Here is a 25259-nt window from a genome sequence, read left to right as displayed (position 1 = left end):
ATGTGTGTTTGTGAAAAAAAAGGCTTTGATTTTGCCACCCCATGTGATTTCTTTGCCACCCTAAGAAAATTTCTCTAGATCCACCCCTGCTGATACACCTTCATGCCCTTCATGCATACAGGGCAGCACATCCAGACACTGTCCCCTGGCACAAAGACCTGTCTTGGTACCTACTGGCTACTTTATTCTTTCATTACCCTACTTCATTCATCACCTGCAGGCTCGGGTGAAAGTTTCAAAACTACAATGTTTAAAATATGAAATCTGTACTGAGATGTTGCCACACAGTTAAATAATCTATGCCTAATAAGCACCTCACCTGGACAGCGCACAGCAGTGGCTGGTTGTTGCACATTGCCTCGATGGGTGCTGTCTTGTTGTTTAGCCCGCAATACTTTGGCAGCCTGGGTGGTGTTTTGGACGTTGCTGCAGGCTGCCCTGAACTGGGGATGTGGGCCAGTAGAGGTGGGTTTGTTTTATTTTTATTTTTTTTATCTTGGAAGGTGACGATACACTATGGATTTGTTGTATTCAGCAAAATGATCCTCCTCTCCACAAGTGAGCCATAGAGCCAGGGTGGGCTGACAATCTCGAACCATCACTGGCTGCTTCATCTGCTTCAGTTTTCCAGATGACAAACGTTCTGCTCAGTGGCTCTTTCTAGTTCTTGGGCTAATCTTAAATCCCACTTTTGACACTAGTGTGGCAAACTCACATCAAAGTGTTAAAATTTGCAATTCTTCTGATCAAAGACCGCTCAGCCTCAGAAATGCAGCTTTATTAGTGTTAACACACGCACACAAACAGGAAATAGTGGCCCCGGCGGTCAGCAATTGTCACGGCAGTCTCAGACATTATGCATTTTAGAGCTCACATACTCATAAATATGGAGCTAGATTTCCATCTTGTGGCCAATAAGAGGAACGATGATATAAATGCACAAAACACAGGGTAGGATAACAGAAGGGAAACACCGAGGAGACTAAAAATAACCAAAAAACACCAAACTGGAGGTTGGCATATAACTAACACCAAACAGGAACCAACAACTTAGATGCTGAAGCAGTCGCTTCAGCATCTTCAGCAGCTTTTCTAGTAGTAATTTCTTGAGAGCTCCATTCATCCATCAATCCATCTTCTTCTATTTATCCAATTCAGGTCATGGTTGGCCTTTAGCCCGTCCGGGCTGTTACAGGGTGAGAGGCGGGACTTTCAATAAATACGTGATTAAATGAGACTAAAACTTCATAATGAGCAAGTTATATTTTTGTGTGCAGCAGGTTTGCATTGTGTGACATCGCTTTCCTGTAATCTGTTCATGGTGCAGGTGTGAAAGTTGCAATTGCACTATTCGAGCATGCAACACTAAAAAAGAGGAGTCAGTGTAAATGGAGTTAGTTTTTATAAGTGGCAGATACATTTAGATACAACTTCTCAGCTCAGCAGTGCAGTTTGTCACACATTGTGTTTAGGATGCTAAATGCAGGCTTGCTGTAGTTTCTGGAGAGACAAAAACATTAACATTAGACTGAACGTTAGACTATAACCAGATCAACAATGCAGTCAAATATGTTATATTTAAATGAAATCGCCTGTGGTCTCATGCAACAGTCTTTATATACTCTGTTATTTCTGCTGGTGTTCTGTCTGGTTTCAGCATCCTTTTTTGACCTACAGCAGACCTTTTAGCCATTTTTAGCAATTTATGACACACATACTGTGTCACTTCACACCACATTTTCTCCCGTTTCCATCACATTCACCAAGATCTGCAGTGTAACTTTGACTCTGTGCCTTTTTGGTATCTTGTGACTTTCACTGTACATATCATTGGACACAGCCATAGCCAGTCAAAATGTGGACATTGTCTCAAGATGTGGGACAGAAAAAATCCTGTGCAGTCCTACTTAAAGAGGGACACCTGGTCTCCAGCTGCAGGGTTAACATACAGAGCCAGACAACCATCCACACTCACATTCACAACTATGGCCAATTTAGAATTGTCAGTTAACTTAATGCATGCGTCTGGAGAAGATCGGTGTACACACACAGGCACAGGTCACACGGTAACTTCACAAACTGAGGAAAGGGCCAACCCACAGGTTCAAACCCACAGCCCTCTTGCTGTGAGGTGAGCATTTTATTTTACTAGCTGACTGACCCACACAAATGTATTTCTATGACTCCATATCCACGTTCATACATGTTAAAGTCTCCATCCTGTGACCTTCACTTATCTTTATCCAAGGTGTGACTTGTTGAGCTTGCATGTTGCACCTGGTGGTTTTCACTTGAAGAATGACAAACTATTTGTGGGAATGAGTCACATGCAAGAAGTCACTTGTTTACCTTTGTTTACAAAAAGTGTAACTAGGGGAACTCCACAGGTATTATTTTACACTACACTGCATCCTGCAGGTTTTAGATCTCACCCTGGGTCAACACACCTGAATCAAATGATTAGTTCATTACCAGGCCTCTGGAGAACTTCGAGACATGTTGGCTGTATCCCAATTCAAGGTCTGCAGCCTTGAAGTACGCAGCCTCAACGATCCTCAAGGGCTGCGTACTTAAAGACTGCTAAGGCCGGAAGTGCGAGGCTTGTGAAATGATACTAACAGCTGGAAATGTTTCATACAGCTTCGTTTGACAGAAATGAAGGAGAAAATCTTTTGTTCATTTGTTTGTTTGTTTCTACATGAGCTTTGATCATTCTCTGTAAGATTAAGCTCAGCTATTGAACGGCGTATATTTTAAAGTAAAGGCTTTAAAACCAAGTTAGTACAAACGTCACTAATGTCACATAACTTTGCCGACATGTGGCCAACAGTAATGTTTTAATGTTCTTCGTTATTAAACATTTGCACATAAATAAGTGACATAATATTCAGTACTTAGTTTACTAAGTTACTCTTTGGGCGCCCCTCATCTGCCGTTTTGTTTTTCGGCAAAATTATCCACACCCACCGCCGCGCTATGCATTCTGGGATATGTTGGGCCACGAAGTCTACACCGCCACGTCCTTAAAATTCAGGGAAATGAAGGACGCATTTGAGGGCCGCATTTCGAGCAGCCTTCGAATTGGGACAGCCTTCGTCACGTCACTGTGACGTAATCGGCCTTAAAATGCGGCCTTTAAGGCTGCAGACCCTGAATTGGGATACAGCCGTTGAGGAGCTAATTTAGCCATTTAAATCAGCTGTGTTGGATTAAGGACACATCTAAAACCTGCAGGACACCAGCTCTCGAGGCCTGGAGTTGCTCACCCCTGCTCTATATGATTTCTTCTACACAACTTATGTTTTTTTAAACTGCATACATGAACATGACAACACCCAGAAAGAAAGCAAAAACCAGTGCTTAACGTAACGTCTTATTCCTCTCACACAGCTAGCTTAAAGAGCTCAGTGAAACAGGCGTAGGCTAAGAAGGAAAGAGCAAACTGATATTTCCATCCAGAACTGCTAGCTCATTTAAAAGCGAGGAACAATCCTGTGAACATTTCGGTTAAACGATGGGCGGCGAAGACAGAACGCAAGATGCCAAAGATGAAGAAGGCGATGAAAGGAAGTGAGAAAAAGGAAGAGGGGTGGTTTAAGAAAGGAAACCAAAATAGTGAATTGCAATTGTGTAATCTGTCAAAGTGCTGCTTGTTATGTTAACCTCACAATCTTTCTGCTGTGTAAATGCAAGACACACACATGACACACACTCTCACACACCGTGCTCTGGGTTTCATGTTTATTACTTTTCAATGTACAATGTAAATTTCCCAGGCATCGCTCCAGCAGCGTGCCAGCTGCTCACAATATTGCTCCTCTTTGGTCCCGACATCTCTCCAGCTTCTCCTGGTGCTGCCCCTTCAACCCTCTGCAGCTGAGCCACAACACACACCTCCCTGCCACACTCCCCAACCTCGACAGTGACTCCAAAAGTGGCACGAAGGGATGAACAACCACTCATCTATAAAATATTCCCTCATTTGGTGTTTTGGACATGATGACGGACAGTGCTGGGTACGATCTGAGATCCATGAAAGCCAGAAAACACAACACATCAGTAAATCCTGCAGTAATGTCCTATAGTCTGTCATCTTGAGTGAGACCAGTCCCAGAACCTTAACAACCTCAACCACTTGTAGCAGATGGCCGCCCCTCCCTCAGGTTTCATCCTGTTAAAAGGGAGTTTTTCCTTCCCACTCTCGCCAAGTGGGGATCGTCTGATTCTCTTTACCTTGCAATATAAAGCACCTGCAACCAACTGTTGTTTTTATTTGAGAATATATAAATAAAACTGAAATGAATCGAAGATGATCACTTATCACTGTGTTAAAACCATGCGAGTAAAACAAAGCTCACAAATAATAGACGATCTCCTTCACTGTTGGGTTCAGTTTTTATTGTGTTACTGATCTATTCATTTTCATCACCATCATAACCCAGTCAGTCCATGCTGCTGATGCTTTTCAGCCAGAGAAACACAAACAATATCACCACACCATAGATTAATAACAGCGATGCATATCTTGCTAATATAGCCACTGTGATATCAGTTTGCTGCAAACTAATGTGGTTTTGGGCCAGAGCTGCACGGAGCCACTGTGACCTGAAGCTAAACTTGAAAAATTAAATCTAGATGCACAATGAGAATCTCTCGTGCTTTGTAACATGGTGTGTTATTCTGCTGGAAGCCATCATCACAGGATGGGTAGACCGTTGTCAACATTTCTCCAGTATTATATTATCCAATCTGGGGGAGTCTGTGTGAACTGTAGCCTCAGTTTCCTGCTGTTAGCTGACAGGAGTGGCACCTGGTGTGATCTTCTGCTGCTGTAGTCCAACTGCTTCAAGGTTTGAGATGCTGTGCATTCAGAGATGCTGTTCTGCAAACTTTGGATGTAATCGGTGTTGGTCAAGTTACGTGAAAAAAGTAAGTTACTAATTACTGATGACTGCTCCACAGTGTTGGGGAGTAACGGAATACATGTACCGCCGTTACGTATTTAAAATACAAAATATGAGTAACTGTATTCCGTTACAGTTACCGTTTAAAAAGGTGGTATTTAGAATACAGTTACTTTGTTGAAATAAATGGATTACACGGCGGTACTTCCCTGTTTCATATTGTGGCGGGTCAGGACTGTTTGGGTTTTGTTTGACAGCTACGTTCTGTTGTTCCAGGCGGCAGAATTACGGTTGCCATGGTTACAGGGTGACGCTCTCTCTCTCTGCGTGTTTCCTGGGTGAGAGAGGCCTTTTTGTTGTTGTTGTGCTAAGCTAATAGGCAGAATGCTACAGGTATAGCTCTAAAGAATGTAGCATCATAGGCAGTGTAGTCCGTGCTGCAGGGAGAATGGACTGCCATACACGTTATGTGTCTGTGAGCGAGGGAGGGAGAAAAAGGAAAAGTACGAGCTGTCATCGAGCAAAAACGGGAGCTGGAAGCATGTAAATATAATAATAACCACTGCAGCCAAGAAGAGAGCCTGACGAGCCCAGTTGTAAGTAAGCTATTAAGACTCGACTGTACACCGTGTTCGTGTTTTCCTCTGAAACAATAAGTTCCGTTGGAGCAGCCTTTCAACGCCTCTCTCTGTCTCTCGCTTGCAAAGTTGACCCAGACAACAAAGTTAAGCTAGTTTTCAGCTACGAGCCGACACAGAACCCACCGTATTAGCCAGAGGTCCCTTTACTACGGTTCGGAGCCGCGGACCTTCAGTAACAGTAATAAATCACAGCAATAGTACATTCATGTAGTTGTAAACAGCATGATAATATATTAAGTAATCCAAAGTATTCAGAATACGTTACTCTCATTGAGTAACGTAACGGAATACGTTACAGAATACATTTTGGGGCATGTATTCTGTATTCTGTAATGGAATACATTTTAAAAGTAACCTTCCCAACACTGCTGCTCCAAGAAAGTAATCCCATTACTTTACAGATTACTTATTTTCAAAGGTAATTAGTTACTTTATTACTTAGTTGCTTAGTTACTTTTAACTCTGGCATCAACAAGGAGTTTTTATCCAGTGAATTGCAGCTCACTGTATATTTTCTCTTTTTCAGTCTTTTCTGTGTAAACCTTACGGTGTGTTCACACCGAACGCGATGGACGCGAACAAAAACGCCCCAAACGCCCCTAATTTGACGCGTGCACATTCGCGTCTCAACGCGTGTCCAAGAAAAATCCATCGCGCTTCAAAATATGATATTTTGACGCGCGTGAACCGGAAATGTGGGAGGGATGTGGGAGGAAATTGTGCCAGACCGGTATCTTTGCAAGATGGCAGCTGTCGAGTTAGCGCTTGAAGAGAGAGTCTCCCTTCTGTATGTACTGTGGAGAGCAGAGCAGCGGCGTACAAGACGTCCTCGCCGTACCTGGGTCCATCAGGTCCTCCAGAGGCGTGAGCAGTTTGGTGAGTTTCACCATTTGCTCCAGGAGCTGCGCCTGGATGACGGCCGATTTCAGCGATATCACCGTCTTTCACTCGGCCAGTTTGAGGACCTGCTTTCCCGCGTCGGTCCCAGAATCGCCCGCCTAGACACCAACTACAGGCGCTCAATCCCACCTGCAGAGCGCCTGTCCATCTGCCTGAGGTTAGTAAAAGTATTTAATATGGTAGTCCTTTATTGATACCTGTGCTAATATATGCTAAACTATCCATTTATACACTGCTAACGTGGATGTGCTATGCTAACAGTGAATGCTCTCGGTTTTTACTGATAGCAAACTGTGGTACGGAGACGACTGTTTATAATATTTCTAGTGATACTCAGAAGGTCTCATCAAGTCCCGATTTAATTCGATTTATGCTGTTATCAGTGTTTGCAATGATAGCATGGCTGTGGTGTTATATCAATGTATGTGCTCGGTGTTTGCTGATATCAAACTGTAGCATTATTAGGACCACTGAGTTAACCTTTGTAGTGATACTCACTCCTTTTTATTTAGACCTGGTTTAATTCTGGGATAGTTGAATATTTGTATATAATCACCGCAGACTGTTTTAGATTATATCTAATATATATCATGTAATTATCCTTATAATTACAAAATGTTTTATGTAAGATTTATGTTTTGCAATTTGTAATTTTGTAATTTCAATAATGTATTTTGTAACTGCAGTACACATAATACTCATTTTAAACAATTTTGTCCAGGTTCCTTGCCAGCAAACAACTCCTCCAGAGAGGCTGTCCTGGTGAGGGAGAAATTCATGGCTCACTTCTCGGCGGAGGGAGCTGTGTCTTGGCAACCAAAGGAGTAGCCTGTTTGAAGTCCGAGTGACTTCCCCACAACGGCTCTTTTAAGAGCCACCCACAAACCTCTAAAGAGTGTTCCTGTCCTTTTAATTTTTTCTTAATAAATGGAGCTCTACTCCAAAATAAACTAACCTCTTTTTACTCTCTTAAGTAACTTGTCTTCACTATGTTCCTATATACAGTGTGGTGCAAAAGTTTGGGCAACCTTATTAATAGTCATTATTTTCCTGTATGAATCGCTGTTACAATGAAAAATGTCAGTTAAATATATCATATAGGAGACACACACATTGATATACACTAAATATTTATTTCATTTCTCTTTTTTTGTGTCGCCAATTTATGCACCTGCTTGATTTAAAGTTATTCCACACTTTCTGTAAACTGCATTTCACTTCTCAAATATCACTGTGTGTCTCCTATATGATATATTTAACTATTTTTATTGTGACAACCAATGATTTGTACAAGAAAATAATTACTTTTCACAATGTTGCCCAAACTTTTGCATCCCACTGTATTAGTATGTTTTGTCATTAGTATAATATGAAATAAATTCTACTTGTGTCAAGTCGGGTGCCAATATTTGCTGTGTAGTAGAACAGAGACATTTTGTCATTATAAATGTTTATTTGAAAAAATATAAATTCATTAACAAAAACATTTATCATAAATATATGAAATTTAACTATTTACAGAGAGACAGGAATAAAAAGGACCCAGCTTGGAGTGGAAGAGCCTCAGGGAGAAGGAGGAGAAAAATAAGAACATTGTTTCTGCCCTGGAGAGCTGCTGCCTCATCAGAAAACTACTGATCATTAGGGTCCAATGTTTCCAAATTTAACACAGCTGTGCTGTTTTCAAAAACTAATTTATAAATTTGAAATTTCACGAATTCTCGTGTCTGAGGCGGCATGCTCTCCAGAGCAGGAACAAGGCCGAGGAGGAAATGTTCAGTTGGAGACGGGCGTGGCCTCTTTAGGGACTCCAGGATGGCCAGCTCCACCGCCGATGGACCGTCCTGGGACCCGTCCCTCGCCCGCCTTCGAGCTGTCCTCCTCTGTGGGCCTGTAAAACACAGCACAAAACAACACAAAGTAATGAGAAGGCTGCTACTAGATTTTCATTTTCAAAATTGAAAAAAAAAAACAGGATATAAACAGATTGGTTGTAGATATTTAGTAAAGGTGATCACAAGGGAATTCAAGCAAGTAAAAAGCTGTCAGTGCTTGATGTTCATACCTGTGGGTGCAGCAGCAGGAGTGGAGGGACCAGGGACTGGAGAGCCAGGAGAAGAGACAGCTGAGGACTCTGCTGCATGATTACTTGACTCTATGAAGACAATATTAAATGTTAATATTATTATTAATGTTAATATAGGTTGAAGACAATAGTCATAGAGAATATTATATTATTATATACTTATATACTTATTATTATATACAGTGGTCTCTCATTTATTGCAGCACATGAACAGTAGTCACAGTTCTCACAAGTTGATTCTCAAAGTGAAAACCTTTGTCGATTTTAAAACGTAAAAGTATTATGCCGCGCTTTTTCTCCGTCTGCGGCGCCACTTTTGTGCGCCTTTTTTGCTCCCGGTGCAGGTGTCTATTTCCGAATGAGGGTCATAGTTATGAGTGTTTTTGTGCTGTTTTTTTCTATTGGACGTGATGGTTATCAAAACCAAACATGATAAGTTTGGCAAGCGCAGGAGACACAACACGGAGGAGATTTGTCATTTGGGCTGCAGAATGCAATGCGCATTGTTGAAAGCTGTACGGTGCAATAAAAAAAATCAGCGAAAAGGCGAGGCAGTGACGGATGAACAGCGGGACTACTGAATACTGTTTATTAATAAACAAAATATGTTCCTGTATGACAACACGCATAAATTAACTGCCTACATTAACTCAATGTAAACATACCTTCTGACTGACACTCCCCTGCTGCCTCTTCGGGCTGTCCCTGGTCCTCGGGGGAGAAGTTCTCCACGGTCCGCACCATATTGCCGCTTGTCTCCCGCGGGGTGAGGAAGGGGTCCAGAAACCCCATGACCGCGAAGAACTTCCATCTTCTCCCCGATCCTGCTGCAGACCCACTCCTCTTCTCCTTCTCTGCCTTCTTCTCCTTATTATATGTGTCCCTGAGGCTCTTCCACTTTCTCCTGCAGATGTCCTCTGAATAAACGCATTATCTTGTTAGCGGAAAGGTATTTGTACATCAGTGGGAAAATAGCGGGACAGTGGGCGGGCTTGCTAGCTTTTGCGCGGGTTCATCGGGTCAGTCTGAAAATTAAAAAGAAGGAATGAACTTACCAGGTTGCCCGATCTCCTCACTTATGTGTCTCCAAGCTAGGTCCTTTTTATTCCTGTCTCGGTAAAAGTAGTAGCTAGCATCGTACAGCTCCGGGTGATTAGCCACGGCTCTGATTAGCTTTTCCTCCATACTGAATGAAGAATGAAGGGCTTTGGCTGGATCTGCCCCTTTGACCTAGGTCAGAGCCACGTCACCAGGCCCCTGATTGGTTGTCGCGGCGCGATTTGACGCTGGAGTTCAGATTTTTCCAACTCGAGCGGTAGACGCGAAACGCGCGTATGCACAAAATGCAACACAAAAACTCACGCGCGTGGTTTTATTCGCGAGTCAAACGCGCCAGACGCGCTACACTGACTCGCGTTTCACGCGTTTTGGCGTTTTCGCGACGCAAATCTGCTTCCGAATTTTCGCGGGACCCGCAATCGCGCGTCATCGCGCTTTTCCATTGACTTTACATGTAAACCTGACGCTCCATTCGCGTCCATCGCGTTCGGTGTGAACACACCGTTAGAGACGGCTGTGTGGAAACATCTCAGTAGATCAGCAGATTCTGAAATAGTCAGACCAGCTCATCTGCCGCCAACAACCATGGCATGTTCAAAGTCACTTAAATGTCCATTTTTGCCCTTTCTGATGCTCAGTTTGAACCTCAGCAGGTTTGTCTCATTGAGCTGGTGCCATATGATTAACAGACTGGATATCTGTGTTAATGAGCAGCTGAAGGGATGTGTCTAGGCCTGTTTGTGTTAACAAATAATACTGAACTAAAAGTTGGATCTTTTGAACATAGACTGTATAATTATTATCAAAATGCCTCCTCTTTTCAGTTTTGCACCACATAGATCACACCACAGTGCAGCAGGCCCTGCATTTTTCACAGCAGCTCTAGATGTCTCTAGATATGACACGAGGAAAATATGTAGAGATGCACTGGAAGGTGTGAAAATAAGCAAACAGCAGCACTGTGTGGGTGTGCCCACCATTCAGTCATTGTTGTTCGCACACAATGATGCCTGATAAGGCAGACAATAAACTAAAACATTTACAGTAACATAATATCACTTTAGTGAAGAAAGAACAGAATCTGACACTAAATTTGGCAATTTTCTGTTGCTATAAACTGACAAGTACAGGAAATCGTCCACCACACACACACACACACACACACACACACACACACAGACACACACACACACACACACTAAGCCTGCATGCAGAAAGCCACAAACACATTTTCAGCAAAAAGACAGGATATATGAATCACACAAACACGACAACCGTCTGCTTGCATCGCTCTGTGCGCTCAGAAGAGTGCAGAGGTGAAAATGACGCAGTTTGAAACATTCACTCCCAAACTTATACTGCAAATCATAACGACACCATTTATTTAAAAAGACCACTGTGCACAGTTTATACTGACACATACACAAATACATACAAATACAAATGCACATGTCACTCCAAACAATGTGGATAGTTAACTTTCTAGTAAAAGTTAACTATCCATAGTAGTTAGTTAACTACAGCAGACAGCAGTCATAAGAAGGTGAGCAAGCTTCCAAAATAAAAAACGTAAATGACAAATCCTTTGCTTTTTGCAACATGTACACCAAAGGCTGTTCACACAATGAAATAATCTGCAGTGACATTCTTTTTGTAGTTTGTCCAGAAAGAAGAAGCCTTCTAGATTGAAAATTGAAAACTATGTTGTGTGAAAAGGTTTCTGCAGTGGCAGTGAAGCCACTCTTACATAATGTATACGTGATGGTAAAATTCACAATGTGCAAGTTTTCTTGTAGTAAGCAAAACACTTTTGAGGTTTAAAAAATGTTAAAGTTTGATATTTTACAGTTTGATATTTTATAGTTTGATATTTTAAAGGCACCTCTGCACTGCGGAGCCAATGCAGAGGTGCTTTGAACCTGCAGTTCTACCTAATTGCCAACAGGGGGCGACTCTTTTGATTTAAAAAAGAAGTTTGGTTCTACAGCGATGTAAAGGAAAATGACCTTTTCACTCCCTTGTCCTCAGAAGAAACTTTTTTTTCCGATAAAACATATCACAAGACACATGACCATAACATGATGCTTAGTTTGTAAAACATGGACCCCATTTGATTCAAACAGGGTGATAAAGCAGGATATGCTTTAGGGCAGCGGTCCCCAACCCCTGGGCCTCGGACCGGTCCGTGAGTTGTTTGGTACCGGGCCCTGAGACTTGAGGCTCAGGTGTGAAATGTATAGTTTTCAGGGTTTTTATCGGTTTTCAGCGTTATTTTGTTATCGTTTTTATCGTTTACTCGGTTTTCCTTGGTCTTTTCACGTGTGTTATGAATAAATTTTCTTTTTTTCGGTACTAGTTTTATTTTGTTGTATTTATCCGTGACACATTAAAGGCCGGTCCATGAAAATATTGTCGGGCATAAACCGGTCCGTGGCGCAAAAAAGGTTGGGGACCGCTGCTTTAGGGCGTGGCTCTCGGTTTCTCAGTATGATGCACACCTTGCACATGATGCCTGGTTTCAAAAGCTACACTCAAAAAACTCCATTCAAGCCCAAAACGATTAAGATACTTCAATTTTTGTGAGTTTTTGAGACCGCCATCATCAGTTTCTTTTTTATACAAAAATGCCAAATGTAATATGCAAACTGATATATATTGTTTTGCAGTTACCACTGCAGTTTGAAAAAAACGAGAATTTTCTGGCAATTATTTCATCGTTCAGGCTTTACTGGGCTGTGAGGGTCAAGAATATTTGTTTTGAGTATATAGTCTTTAGAAACTTTAGAAACCAGTTGGTTACATCATCTTTTATATACAGTCTGACAGATTTTGCTTAACCTGGCAAAACATTTGTAGAAAGCCTCAAATGTTAAGAGGCAAAAAAAAAAAAATCCACTTTATTTATTATTATTAAGAGCCACTTTATTTGAATCTAAGCTATTCTAAGCCAAGCTAAACTGAGCTAACCAGCTGCTGGTCTCAGCTCTGTATTCAACATACAAATGCCAACAGCAGTGAAGCTAAAAAATGGTAAACGTGAAAATACGAGTATTTCCCAAAATGTAAAACTGTTTCTAGGACGTAAATATGGAATAAGTAGCAAAGAGTAACAACTACTAGCAATATTCTATATAATATTGCATTCAACAGAAATGTCAAATACTTTGACAATTACTTTGTATTTAACATATAATTTACTCAAGTATAATGAAAAATTAAGAAAATAAAAATAATTATTTGGCAGTTTTAAACTATGAAGTGAAAGTCTGATTGTTCATATAAAACATCTCACATCTTCCAGAAGTTTCCTCATGTAGACTCACTTTCTAATCTAAGAGGATCCAAAATCTATGAAATATTTGTTATTTATATACAAATATTACAATATCTATATATATATATTCTTTGGCAGGTCAAGTTTCAGCGTCACATCATCAGATAGATTTATAGTTTGAGACAAGCTTTTAAAAAGATGAAGAAGAAGATTAAAAATTATTTCCATATACTAAGCTCAAGTTTTTTCATTCTTTTGGTGCTTTTGGAGTTTTCTTCCTGGGCTGAGGAAGAGGAGGAGGCTGCTCTTCGCCGCCATTACCAGCTGGAGCGGAAGCCTGAAGAAGAGTGAAAATTGGTGTATCAGACCTAAATTATGTATTTCCACATGACTCACTGTTGCTGTTTTCAATTTTCATTCTAAGCCGTCGAAATAATAGCAAAAATAAAAGCAAAAATAAATCATTTTTGGTCTATAAAACTTCTGTGTCATCTGCTTCTGTGTCCTACCTGCGTAGCCCGTCTGGGGTTGGGCTGAGGTTGGCCGTTGGCGGGCTCAGGCGCTCTGGGACGCTGCTGGGTGCGTGGCTGTTTAGAGCGATGTTGTCGGGGGCCGGTGTTGCCTGCCGGCTGCTGCTGATGGTGGTGGGGGTGATGATGCTGATGCTGATCAGAATTATTTTGATTTGGATGTTGATGATGGTGATGATGATGCTGATGATGCTGATGTTGTTGTTCCTGATTGCCCCACTGCAAGCGAAGCTCCCTCTCATCTGTTAAAGCAAATATAGGTGACAGGTCAGACCTGCAGAATCATAAGGAGGTGATGTCCATGATGGACGTTAGGTTAGACAACATCCTCTCCTCCCCAACCTGCTCGATGGACTTCAGCGGACAGTCCAGGACAGAGCTGGCCCTCCTGACCAGTTTGTTAAGTCTTTCTCTGTTGCTCTCTGCCACCACTCCTGCAGACCACGGCATAGAAAATAGCAGATGCCACCACAGTGTCATAAAATGTCCTAAGGAGAGTCCTGTTCACCCCAAAATATCTCAGTCGCCGTAGCAGGTGGAGACAACTTAGACCTTTTTTTTTTTTAGAGTGCATTTGTGTTTGTGGACTAGTCCAGTTTGTTATTGAGGTGAACACCCAGGTATTTGTACTCCCCCACCGTTTCAATGTCCAAACCTGGATGTTCACCGGCGTAATAGGGGGTGGCTTCTTGCTGAAGTCAATCACCAGCTCCTTCGTCTTTGTCACGATCCTGGGTCTTATGACCCAGTGTTTTGAGTTTAGTTTATTTGGATGTTTATATGATTAAGCTCATGAGTTTTTCTACTTCTTTGTTATTAGATTCCCCTTGTGTCTTCCAACCCCTGTTAAGTCTCCCCTGCTCTTCATGTGTTTCATGTCTGTGTCTTACGTGGTCAAGTTCTGGTTGTCATGTCTGCGTGTCATTATGTTTCCTATTTTATTTTGAAGAGATCGTGTGTTTTTGTATTATGGATTATGTTTTGAGTCCTTTGTTGTGCTGTTTCTTGTTTCCCTAGATTTCAGTTATTGTTATCATAGGTTTAGTTCTTTGGCTTTGTAATATGGCTTCCCTGTGTTCAATGTTGTGTCTACTGTGACCTTTTTGTACCATGTTTCAGGTCCCTATGTTCTGTCTTCTCAGTTGCTGTTAAGTTTGCATGTTTAGAGTTCAGTCAGTGTGTTTCCTGTTTTACTTTGAAGGTCCGTGTCTCATGTCAGTGTTTCTAGTTTTGCTTCCCTTGTCTCGTCCAGCCTGATTACTCCCAGCTGTGCTCTCCTGTGTCTCATTCCCTCGTTATCCCTCAGTATATTTAAGCCCTGTGTTTCTCTTTGTCAGTGGTCGTGTCCAATTTCATAGGCTGCATCCTCCTGAGGACCCGGCCTTCGCGGTCTACGTGGGCCGGGTCCTCAGAAGGTCGGGTAGGCCGGAAGTAAAGGGCTATGGAATTGGACGGTCTAGCCTTCTCGATCTACTCCCGCCCTTAATTCAGAGTATTTCCGGTTGTCAGCGCCACGGCACGAAAATCGAAAATGGACCCCGAAATCTTTCTCCGTTTTTTGTGTTCATTTCTAATTATCAACGAGCTAACCCACATTCTCGCCTGAAAATATGTTTAAAGTTTATTTTGTGGCCCACAAAGATTAATAAGAGTAATTTTAAAACTTAGTAGCGGCCGCCATTGCCGGAAACTGGAGCTTGGCTGGGCCGCGCTATGAATTCTGGGATATGGTGGCCCAAGAAGGACACACCCGACCCATCCTTCAAATTCGGGGAAAAGGAGGACGCATTTGTCGGCTGCATTCGGAGGAGTCTACGAATTTGGACAGCCTTCGGCGCGTCGCTGTGACGTAATCGGTCTACAAATGCGGCCTCAGGAGGATGCAGCCCATGAATTTGGACACAACTAGTGTCGTGATCTCCCTCATGGTTGTGTTTCCTTGCGGGTCAGTTTACCCATGTCCCAGTTTAGTTTTCCATGCCATTCTGCAATAAAGCAGCTTTTTAAATTTAATTTCGTTGTCGTGAGTTTTGCGTTTGGGTCCTTCTCCTGCCTGTACACAGCCGAAACATGACAGTCTTGCCAGCATTCATGCGAAGATGATTCTGTTCGCACCAGCTGACAAAGTCATTGATGACCCCCTATATTCCAGTTCATTTCCCTCCGACACCCACAATGGCAGTGTCGTCTGAGAATTCCTGGAGATGGCAAGTGTCCGTGTTGTAACTGAAGTCCCTCGTGTATAGGGTGAAGAGGAAAGGGGTGAGTACTGTTCTTGGGCCCCTGTGCTACAGACTACCACCTTAGACACACAGTCCTGCAGCCTCACATACTGTGGTCTCCTGATGAGGTAGTCAATAATCTATGAGGACAGCTGTTGGTCCAATCCCGCTCCCTGCATCTTCTCCCTTAGCACTGAGGGTTTGATTGTATTGAAAGCACTGGAGAAATCAAAACACATGACTCTCACAGTGCACCTGGCGCTCTCCAGATGAGAGAAGGCCCGATGCAACAGGTAGGTGACAGCATCATCCACCCTAATGTTCGGCTGGTAGCCAAATTTCAGCAGATCTATATCTCTCCCGACTAGTGGGCGAAGGTCTGAAGCATCATCAGTCAGGAAGAGCCACCAACAACCTCTGAATCCCAGAACTTCCAGGTGTATTTAGTGTCAGTTAATTTAATGCTAATGTCTTGGAAGGCATTAGCATTAATGTCCCATTATTGGATAATCTTGTTTAAAGACCCAGCCCATTAGAGCTGGTTTAGAGTCTGACAGATGGAGCACATTGTAAACGAAAAAGTGGAAAGTCAGCCACCACAGAAAACCATGGCGATAACAGGATGTATTATGAGTGTTTCTATAGAACGACATGTCACAAACTGAATGCATCGCCGTATTCAGTTTGTGACATGATAAGTGGCACAAACTGTTTTGGAACAGCAACAAAAAAAGAGAACTGAGAGTTTTAACTAAATATATTTACTCACTTCTGAATAGCTCAACAGATAGTGATCTCTATGAGAAACATCACATAAAAATCTGACTCAAACGCCACCTAGTTTTATAAAAAAAAAATGCTTTCTGACGATGCACAGACTTAACCAGCTTAAGCTGCTGGTGACTCTTGTTTGGAGTCAGAATTTATTGGATTGGATGATTGAAGTCTGAAGAAACAAAACATATTGGCAATTTAATCACTTGTTCATTTAACAAACACTGGCCTCATTAGCCTCAGTAGCATGTAGAAGAAGCATACAGAGCCACAACAGCCTGGCACCTGCTCCTCATACACTGCTGTGGGATTCTATCCTATTCCTCAACCAAATGTGGATGTGTTAGTCACTTGAGCACAGAGGCAAGCCATTTCATCCTCTCCACTCCCAGACACTGGAGTTATTCTCTGATAAACTGCGCTCTGTGGGGGTGAGCACTGTCATCTTGGAGGAAAGAGTCTGGTCCCAGACAGCAGAAATAAAAGATTGCCACTATTGAAGAATCTTATCTCAATATCTCTCTGCACTGAAGCTGAGGCAGTCACACAACATCACGGAAACTGTTACCCTATTGGTGCAGCAATCAGCGTACCATTCTGTCTTCTCCACACCTTAACCCTGCGATTCAAGTGCTGTCGGAAAACTCAACTCACATACATAATGTACATAATGTCCCTGCACATGTTTAGGCTCTACTGCACATATGCTCAGACACCAACTGGCCTTTGCAGCAGTGTCCACAGGTGCTGACAGTGAAGTGCCTGTCATGATCCTGGGTCTTTTGACCCAGCGTTTTAAGTTTGAGTTTATTTTGTTCATTAGGTTGTCTAAGTTCATTTGTTTATTAGATTCCCCTTGTGTATCCAACCCCTGTTAAGTCTCTCTTGTCCTTCATGTGCTTCATGTCTGTGTTTCTTATGTTGTCATGTTTGCGTTTCATTATGTTTCCCATTTTATTTTGAAAGAGGTCCTGTGTTCCTGCATTTTGTTTTACTCTTCCCCTGTGGCGTTGTTATGTTCATGTTGTGTCTACTCTGCCTTTCTGTTCCATGTTTCAGGTCCCTATGTTCTGTCTCCCCAGTCTGTTAAGTTTACATGTCTTGAGTTCCGTCTGTGTGTTTCCTGTTTTACTTTCACAGCCTGTCCTATGTTAATGTTAATGTTTCTAGTTTTGCTTCCCTTGTCTCCCATCCATCCATTTCCGCTTATCGTTTTCAGGGTCGCGGGGGACGCTGGAGCCTATCCCAGCTGTCATAGGGTGAGAGGCGGGGTACACCCTGGACAGGTCACCAGTCTGTCGCAGGGCCAACACACAGGGACAGACAACCATTCACGCTCACATTCACTTGCACATTCACACCTAGTGACAATTTGGATTATCCAATTAACCCAGACGTTCCCAAAGTGTGGGGCCCGCCCCCTAGGGGGGGCGCAGAGCCATTGCAGGGGGGGCGCGGCATGAAAAGGAAAAAAACAAACAAAAAAAAAAAAACAACGCTTGGACACTGCTAGCACGGGGCGCCCACACAAACGCAAAGCAGGAGATGAAGCATCGCTGAATATGTTTCCAAACCAACTTCATTCTGAGCCAAAGACTAGAAAATATGGTGAAGCAAATCTTCCCTTTGGTTTCACCTGCACAAGTGCCGTAGGTCTCCCTGCAGAACTGGTTTTCCCTTCGTTGGGAGCAGCGCTGGGCTGTTTAAATCACGGACAAACAGTATTCCACATTCTTGATTTGTAGTTCACAAACACTTGTTGTAATGACTAACTACTCCTGACATTTTGGTAAAGTTACAGCTGGATACAAATAACATCAGGCTGATCCTGCCACGATTTGTTCCCCGTTCAAATCCCGGACAAACAGCTGTTTATGTTTTTAAACCCATTTTGCAGAGGGATTTTTTGAAAAATGTATTGATAGCAATGTTGAATACTACTGTAAAATAATTACACCATGACGCCTCTGCCTTTCTAAATGGAGGGACAGTAACTGCGTGTATATGTAAGCCTGTAAAACCTGCAGACAGTCAGATTAACAGTATTTCGTCTCTCTCTGCCATTCTGCAATTCATCTCATGTAAACAATAACGTGCACACAGCGTGACGTGAAAAAGGCACATACCTTTGATGTTGCGTGATGAACTCTGTATTCCTCGTCCACACATAAACGCAAAAAAGGAGTTTTAAAAAATCTCCGTTCTCAGTGATTCGAAACGCCGTTTACGTGTGGACGAAACAGCTGCGTTTTCAAAAGTACCCGTGTAGGAGCGTAAAAGACTTTATTAGTTTATTTTCTTACTACCTGTAATTTATTGCAGATTACTTGTATTTGCTTAATTGTTTACTAAATGTTTGAGGTGTGAAATAAACCGCAATGGAGCAAAATATGGGTGTGTGTGGTTGGAGGATGTGTTCGTGCATGCGTGCGTGCGCGCGCGTGCGAGGGGGGGCGCGTACATTTTTCTTGTAAAACAAGGGGGGCCCAGCAAAAAAAGTTTGGGAACCACTGAATTAACCTATCCCCACAAGCTGCATGTCTGGGAGGAAGCCGGAGTACCCGGAGAGAACCCACGCAAACACGGGGAGAACATGCAAACTCCACACGGAAAGACCTGATGGTGGAATTGAACTCAGGACCTTCTTGCTGTGCGGCAACAGTGCTAACCACCGTGCCACCGTGCTGCTGCTTCCCTTGTCTCGTCCTGCCTAATTACTCCCAGCTGTGCTCTCCTCCTGTGGCTCATTCCCCCTCGTTATCCCTCAGTGTATTTAAGCCCCATGTTTCTTTGTCAGTGTTGCGTCCTCCCTCATAGCTGTGTGATTTTTTTTATTTTTTATTTTTTTTTATTTTTATTTTATTTTTTTCTTCTTTCTCCTTTCTCCTCCTTTCCCCTGTGGCTCCTTGTGCTTTAGTTTTCCTAGTTTAGTTTAGTATTGTTTTTTTGTGTCCCACTCCACGCCAGCAATAAAGCTGTGTTTTTTGAGTTTACTTTTTGTCTCTGCGAGTTTGCGTTTGGGTCCTACTCTTGCCTGCACACAGCCGTATTGTGACAGTGCCTGAGTACCGGCATCAGCAAAAAGACAAAAGGTCAAAACAAGTCAATAGCAGAATAAGCTGTTTGGCACAGACATGGAAGATTTGGCAAGTTATGTAAATAAGTAAAGGAAAATAATTGGAGATTTGTTTGGCCCAGTAAAAATATAAGTCATTTAAATGTAAATAATATATGAATAATATATATTATGTATTATGATATTTTGTGAGCACAGCAGCTTATATTTTAAATAAGCACATTCTTACCCTTTAGTCGCAAACGCCTCTTCCGTTTGGTCTGGATGCAACAAATGATGACAATCAGGATCAGCACCAGAACAATACCTGATGGTGAGTAATAACAGCAAATTGCATTAGATGTAAGAGTGAAAAAACAGAAGCTTTCCTATGCATTTTCACACCATAGCCCCAAATATAATGTCAAGATTTTAAGCAGAAGACAAACCTTACCTGCTCCACCACCCACAAAAACCCAGATGCTAATTCCAAATAGTGTGTCAGGAAAAGCTTTAAAATAAAAGGAGGAGAAAGTATCTTGTTAGCATATGAGCTCAAAAAAATGACCAGTTCAGTTCACGAACATGGAAAAAGGCACATTTGAACATTTGTACCCTTGATAACACATAATACGTACAGGACTTGCAGTCTTGTTGAACAGGCTGACTGGTCTCAGAGCTGACGCGGTTAGAAACACTGCAAAAGAAACGAGCATTTTGCACGTCTTTGGCTACTCTTGTCAGGTCCTTGCCAGTCTCTGTTTCTGCCGTCTTTTTATCAACCATAAACCATTTGATCGGAAGATTATTTTCACTCTGTAGACGAACAGACAATTAGTTAGTGGATTAGTGGAAAGTTCAGATTTTAAGTCTAACAAGTCCAACGTCACCAAAATTAGAAATATAATAATCTTTTCATACATTTTCAGTAATTTCCAAGCCTATATAATTAAATAATACATACATAGAAACCCAACTTCCTGAAACAACATCTCTGAGTAAATGCTTATAGACAGCACACTTCAAATCATGCTTGGTTTCATTGGAGGAGAAATGAAGCTTATGCCCACATATTCTTCAACAACTTAATTACCAGTCAGTTATTTGTAGAGTACAACAATAAATAATGTCCTCACCTTACCAACATTGCAAGTAAAAGTGACTTTTGCCTTATCAGTTGTACATGTCCTCGTCACTGTGGGCTTCTGCACAGGATCTGAGTACAGAAAATGTGATTATATCAACATTATATAAACTACTGCTTTTCTACAATAACAAGTACTGTTGATTGATAAAACTGAACAGTGACTTTATAATAAAACCAAAGACTTTACTCTTAATTATAGTATCTGACTAAAACAGCTTCTGATGGTTCAGCATACTTGCTTGTTGTGATATAAGTAGCACAAACACAATGAATGTATGTATAATGTGTTGTTACTTACCTAATACACACAAATGCACACTCTGTAAATTTTCCCCCACATTTATTCCATCTGCACTGTAAACCTCTGGTTTGTATCGTCCTGACTTGTCTTTGGTGAGTTGTGTCAGCTTTAGTGATCCAGTTGAATCAACATCATCATTTTTCCCTGAGATCACCAGTTTCTTTTTGCGATTAAAGATTACGCTTGCGTCCTTGAACCATTTCAGGTGATCTGATTCCTTCAACTTGTATTTAAGTGGCACAGTGAAGCTTGATCCTGTTGCATTGTACACATCACAACCATCCTGAGAGCCTTTGAAACAGAAAGGAAAGTGAAGAAAGACAAAAAAATAGATGAAAAAAATAAACTAGTCATGTTACAAAAGCTCTGAACAATTATATATCAGAGCTGAGGTAAATTATGATTCTGTTAACATGAGGGCAAGTTTACGATTTTACTAGTTTTAAACTAGCAAAAATCAAAAATTCATTGCATCTACAGATCTATCAAAACTAGTTGTCATGACATCATGACTAATTGAAGTATTAAGCATTAACAGTGTGATTAGTAGTTCATTTCGATCTAACACCATCTCCTGATGGACTGCTCTTAAATTTAATGATGGATCAAGTTTCAATAGTTTTTCCCACCACTCTCTCAACCAGTTTACAGCAAAAACTTGTGTACTATTAATGCTCAATTCCCCTGGAACTTGAATGTAGTTGCTTCTCTGCAAAGATGTCTACATTTCCTTGCTTGAGTTGGTACAGAGCTTGTTAACACATTTTCTGACTTCCTGCATGTCCCAGTTTTTCTGAGTGACTTCTTTTTGTGAGACTTTACTCATGAACGTACAAAATCAGTCAAATGTCAGATACAATGTATAAGTTGTCAAGTCACCAGAATACAGCTGGTATTTCAGTATAAAGTTAGCAGTTGTAGTTTAGTCACATAATGTCAGCAAGAAGTTATGTATTGTTAGTTTCGACTGATTGAGCTGACAAACGTCTGTAACATTATATTCTGTGGGCGTCCTGCACAAATCATTTCACTCCATCACTGAGGCTGGATGATGGTTACATTTCATCCTGTTGTCTCTCTTCAGACCACAGTGTGCAGCGATCCTCATCTAAACATGCTCTAAAGGTGACAGGTTTGCCATCAATATATTTTATTTGTAAATGTTTAAAGAGGCGACTGGAATCTATCAGAGATCACGAGGTGCTGAGCAGACAAAATACACCAAACGTGTAAAAACAGTTCTCAGTAAAATAGATTTTGCAATCAGTGAACAACTTTGACACAGTTTCAATTTCTGTGAAGGGAACCCACAGGAAATGAGTGGTTATATAAGTCATGTTCTCATGAAGCACAACATTAATATTTTCCAGGATGATTATAAAAAATTAACTTCTAGCCAAACCTCGTTTTGAGTCACTAGTCGTGGCTGCGTGAGTCTTTTCTCAGAGGAGGACACAAAGTCGCTCATTAGTAATTACCTTAAACCTTTATTATTGCAAATGAAAAAAATAAATATTTCAGCAAAACCACCGTTTTCTTTAACTTTAAACAAAAGTGTTTTTCTGCTCTAAATCAGAAAACCACAAGTTACACTCAGTAATGTGAACCTTTGAATGCCTTCCACTTCCTGTCAGCTACAAGAGCTCATCACCAGAAATGTAGTTTTTTCTTTTATGTGTACTTAAGAAAACATTTAAAAAAGGACATAAGGACTAACAACAGACAGCACTACACTGTATTAAGATCAGACATTGCTGTTAGCAAACATGCTGAAATCATCAAAACCTCTCACAGCGAACCAAGAAGAAGTGAAATGATGTAACTCATGACATATAAATACTGCAGAAGAGCAGAGGAGCAACAGCTTCCACGAACACACGCTAACTGAAATAAACTGTGATATAAAGTATTGGATTCAAATTTGATGAACTGCAATCACAAGCATTTTTAAGGCAGTAACATGAGTAGAATGAGTCACTTGGTCTCTAAAGAAGCTGTTTCCTCTACAAAAATTCACAGAATTGTTCCGTATCGACGGGTGAAGTCACTTTTGCAGTTCATAACCCCGTTTCAAACTGTCATGCTGACAAACAATAGAGGAATGTGTGAAGGCTGCATATACCAGACACCAACGCCATCATTACGCCTCCGCAGAAGGTGACATTTAAAAACCAGCAACTTAACTGCTGTTGAGCGTTCATCAGATGTATTCACATAAACATGAAATGATTTAAACGTAAACGGCTCAAAGGAAAAAGGGGGAACAGAAAGGAGAAAGAAACAACTTTCATTAGTTTGTTTTGTGACCATAAATTCCATCCATCCATCCATTCGCTTCCGCTTATCCTTTTCAGGGTCGCGGGGGTCGCTGGAGCCTATCCCAGCTGTCATAGGGCGAGAGGCGGGGTACACCCTGGACAGGTCGCCAGTCTGTCGTAGGGCCAACACACAGGGACAGACAACCATTCACACTCACATTCACACCTAGTGACAATTTGGATTATCCAATTAACCTATCCCCACAAGCTGCATGTCTTTGGATGGTGGGAGGAAGCCGGAGTACCCGGAGGGAACCCACGCAAACACGGGGAGAACATGCAAACTCCACACAGAAAGACCCCGGCCTGATGGTGGAATTGAACTCAGGACCTTCTTGCTGTGCGGCAACAGTGCTAACCACCGTGCCACCGTGCTGCCCAAAGAAGCTGTTTCCTCTACAAAAATTCACAGAATTGTTCCGTATCGACGGGTGAAGTCACTTTTGCAGTTCATAACCCCGTTTCAAACTGTCATGCTGACAAACAATAGAGGAATGTGTGAAGGCTGCATATACCAGACACCAACGCCATCATTACGCCTCCGCAGAAGGTGACATTTAAAAACCAGCAACTTAACTGCTGTTGAGCGTTCATCAGATGTATTCACATAAACATGAAATGATTTAAACGTAAACGGCTCAAAGGAAAAAGGGGGAACAGAAAGGAGAAAGAAACAACTTTCATTAGTTTGTTTTGTGACCATAAATTAAGAATTACAATATTTGATGGACGTAAACTAAATTTTAAAGCTCTGTTATAACACATTACTTTATATATATTCATATAAAAAAATCATAAATGCAATTTCATATAATTCAGTTTACTAAAACATTTTTGACTGTATTTTTTTTTGCTCTTTTTAATTCTTCATCCTTTCCATTGTTCAGCTCTCACAGCTCCTTTTCTGCACTGAGCGCTCGCTGCTTCTATGGGTCACCTCTACTTCTGCACCTTTGCATCGCTTCCTGTTCATCCCCATCTCAGACCAAAGTTACCACATCAGCAGCGATGTCTGCAGAACGTTCTGGACTGTTTCTTTTGTCTAACACTGATGTATTTCTGGCCGAGGTTTTCAGTTCACCCCCAAAAATCAAAGACATGTCTCTTTTTTATATGCGCATGAAAGCACAACCTAAAAGGAAAGTAAGCTTGAAGCAAATATAGAAAAAGAAAAGCAGAGTCCAGTTTTTAAAAAATAATAATAATGATAATAAGAAAAAACCCTGCACGGCTAAAACCTCAGCAGGAACTAAACCTTCACCCTCGCCCATGTCAGCCGCTCTACCCCACAGTATTACTACAGGTCATTTGTTAGTTCCTCTTTAGTTTTATTGAGTTTTTCCTCAATAAAATAATCATATTTAAAGGACTGGTAAAATTATTTTGGATGGTTTAGTTTACTACAAATAAAAGAAGTAGTTTTAATAGTTTTTCTATATTATTTACAGTCACAAAATAGATTTCCACTGAGAGACTCAAACAGAAACACAGAAATATAGACTTTTACTGCATTCTGTGGGTATTTTTAAAGGATAAGTATCTTTGTAGCGCTCATGGCTGAGAGGTTCAATTGAGTATTTCCTTGACAAAAAAATGGTATAAATGTAAACCAATAAGTTTGGATTTTAACAATAAAAACCTCAACCTGACAGAATAAACGGATTAATTGAAACATACCTGTGGAGGAAACGAAGCAGCAGCAGAGCAGAAACGCAGCGATGCTGACAGCAGAAGCCATCTTCTTCACTGTTCTCATCACATTCAGCTAAAAAGAACAGCCTCTTTCCATTATCGAGGTTATTTCCTGTCAGAGCGCAGTAACTTCATATTTTATGTGTGTGTGTGCCACCGTACACGCACGTGTGTGCGCATATATGGTTTTGAAAGGAAGTGATCCAAGAGGCCTCATCTGCTGTCACAGATAAAGAACAAAGCAAGCCAAGCAAATGTCACACTTAGTAGACAGAGTGCATCTTTTTTTAGTTTTAGTTCAGCAGTATAAATATATCTGTGATCTCCTATTAGAGATGCTCAAAAGGTAACCAGAA

The 25259-nt window shown here is 41.4% G+C and overlaps 2 protein-coding genes across 2 annotated transcripts; both read right to left on the bottom strand.

Annotated features, from left to right (window-relative positions):
* Window positions 1–7878: 7878 nt before the first annotated feature.
* LOC148096306 (uncharacterized) lies at window positions 7879–9958 on the bottom strand. Its single transcript, XM_087836183.1, has 4 exons — window positions 9587–9958; window positions 9197–9448; window positions 8511–8600; window positions 7879–8336 (listed from the first exon to the last, which is right to left on the bottom strand). The coding sequence occupies exons 1-4, from the start codon at window positions 9714–9716 to the stop codon at window positions 8077–8079; spliced, it is 732 nt and encodes a 243-aa protein (XP_087692309.1). The 5' UTR covers window positions 9717–9958; the 3' UTR covers window positions 7879–8076.
* Window positions 9959–10949: 991 nt separating this feature from the next.
* LOC102796132 (uncharacterized) lies at window positions 10950–24967 on the bottom strand. Its single transcript, XM_087836073.1, has 8 exons — window positions 24889–24967; window positions 20891–21184; window positions 20582–20661; window positions 20084–20261; window positions 19900–19956; window positions 19696–19773; window positions 13374–13636; window positions 10950–13201 (listed from the first exon to the last, which is right to left on the bottom strand). Exons 1-8 carry the CDS (start codon window positions 24965–24967, stop codon window positions 13112–13114), a joined length of 1119 nt encoding a protein of 372 aa, XP_087692199.1. The 3' UTR covers window positions 10950–13111.
* Between the last annotated feature and the right edge of the window lie 292 nt (window positions 24968–25259).

The sequence above is a fragment of the Neolamprologus brichardi genome, chromosome 23 (assembly GCF_056152115.1).
Source record: "Neolamprologus brichardi isolate AB-2024 chromosome 23, ASM5615211v1, whole genome shotgun sequence".
NCBI classification, from domain to species: domain Eukaryota; kingdom Metazoa; phylum Chordata; class Actinopteri; order Cichliformes; family Cichlidae; genus Neolamprologus; species Neolamprologus brichardi.
Note: the sequence above shows the minus strand (reverse complement) of the source record. Positions and strands in the feature narration are given on the sequence as shown.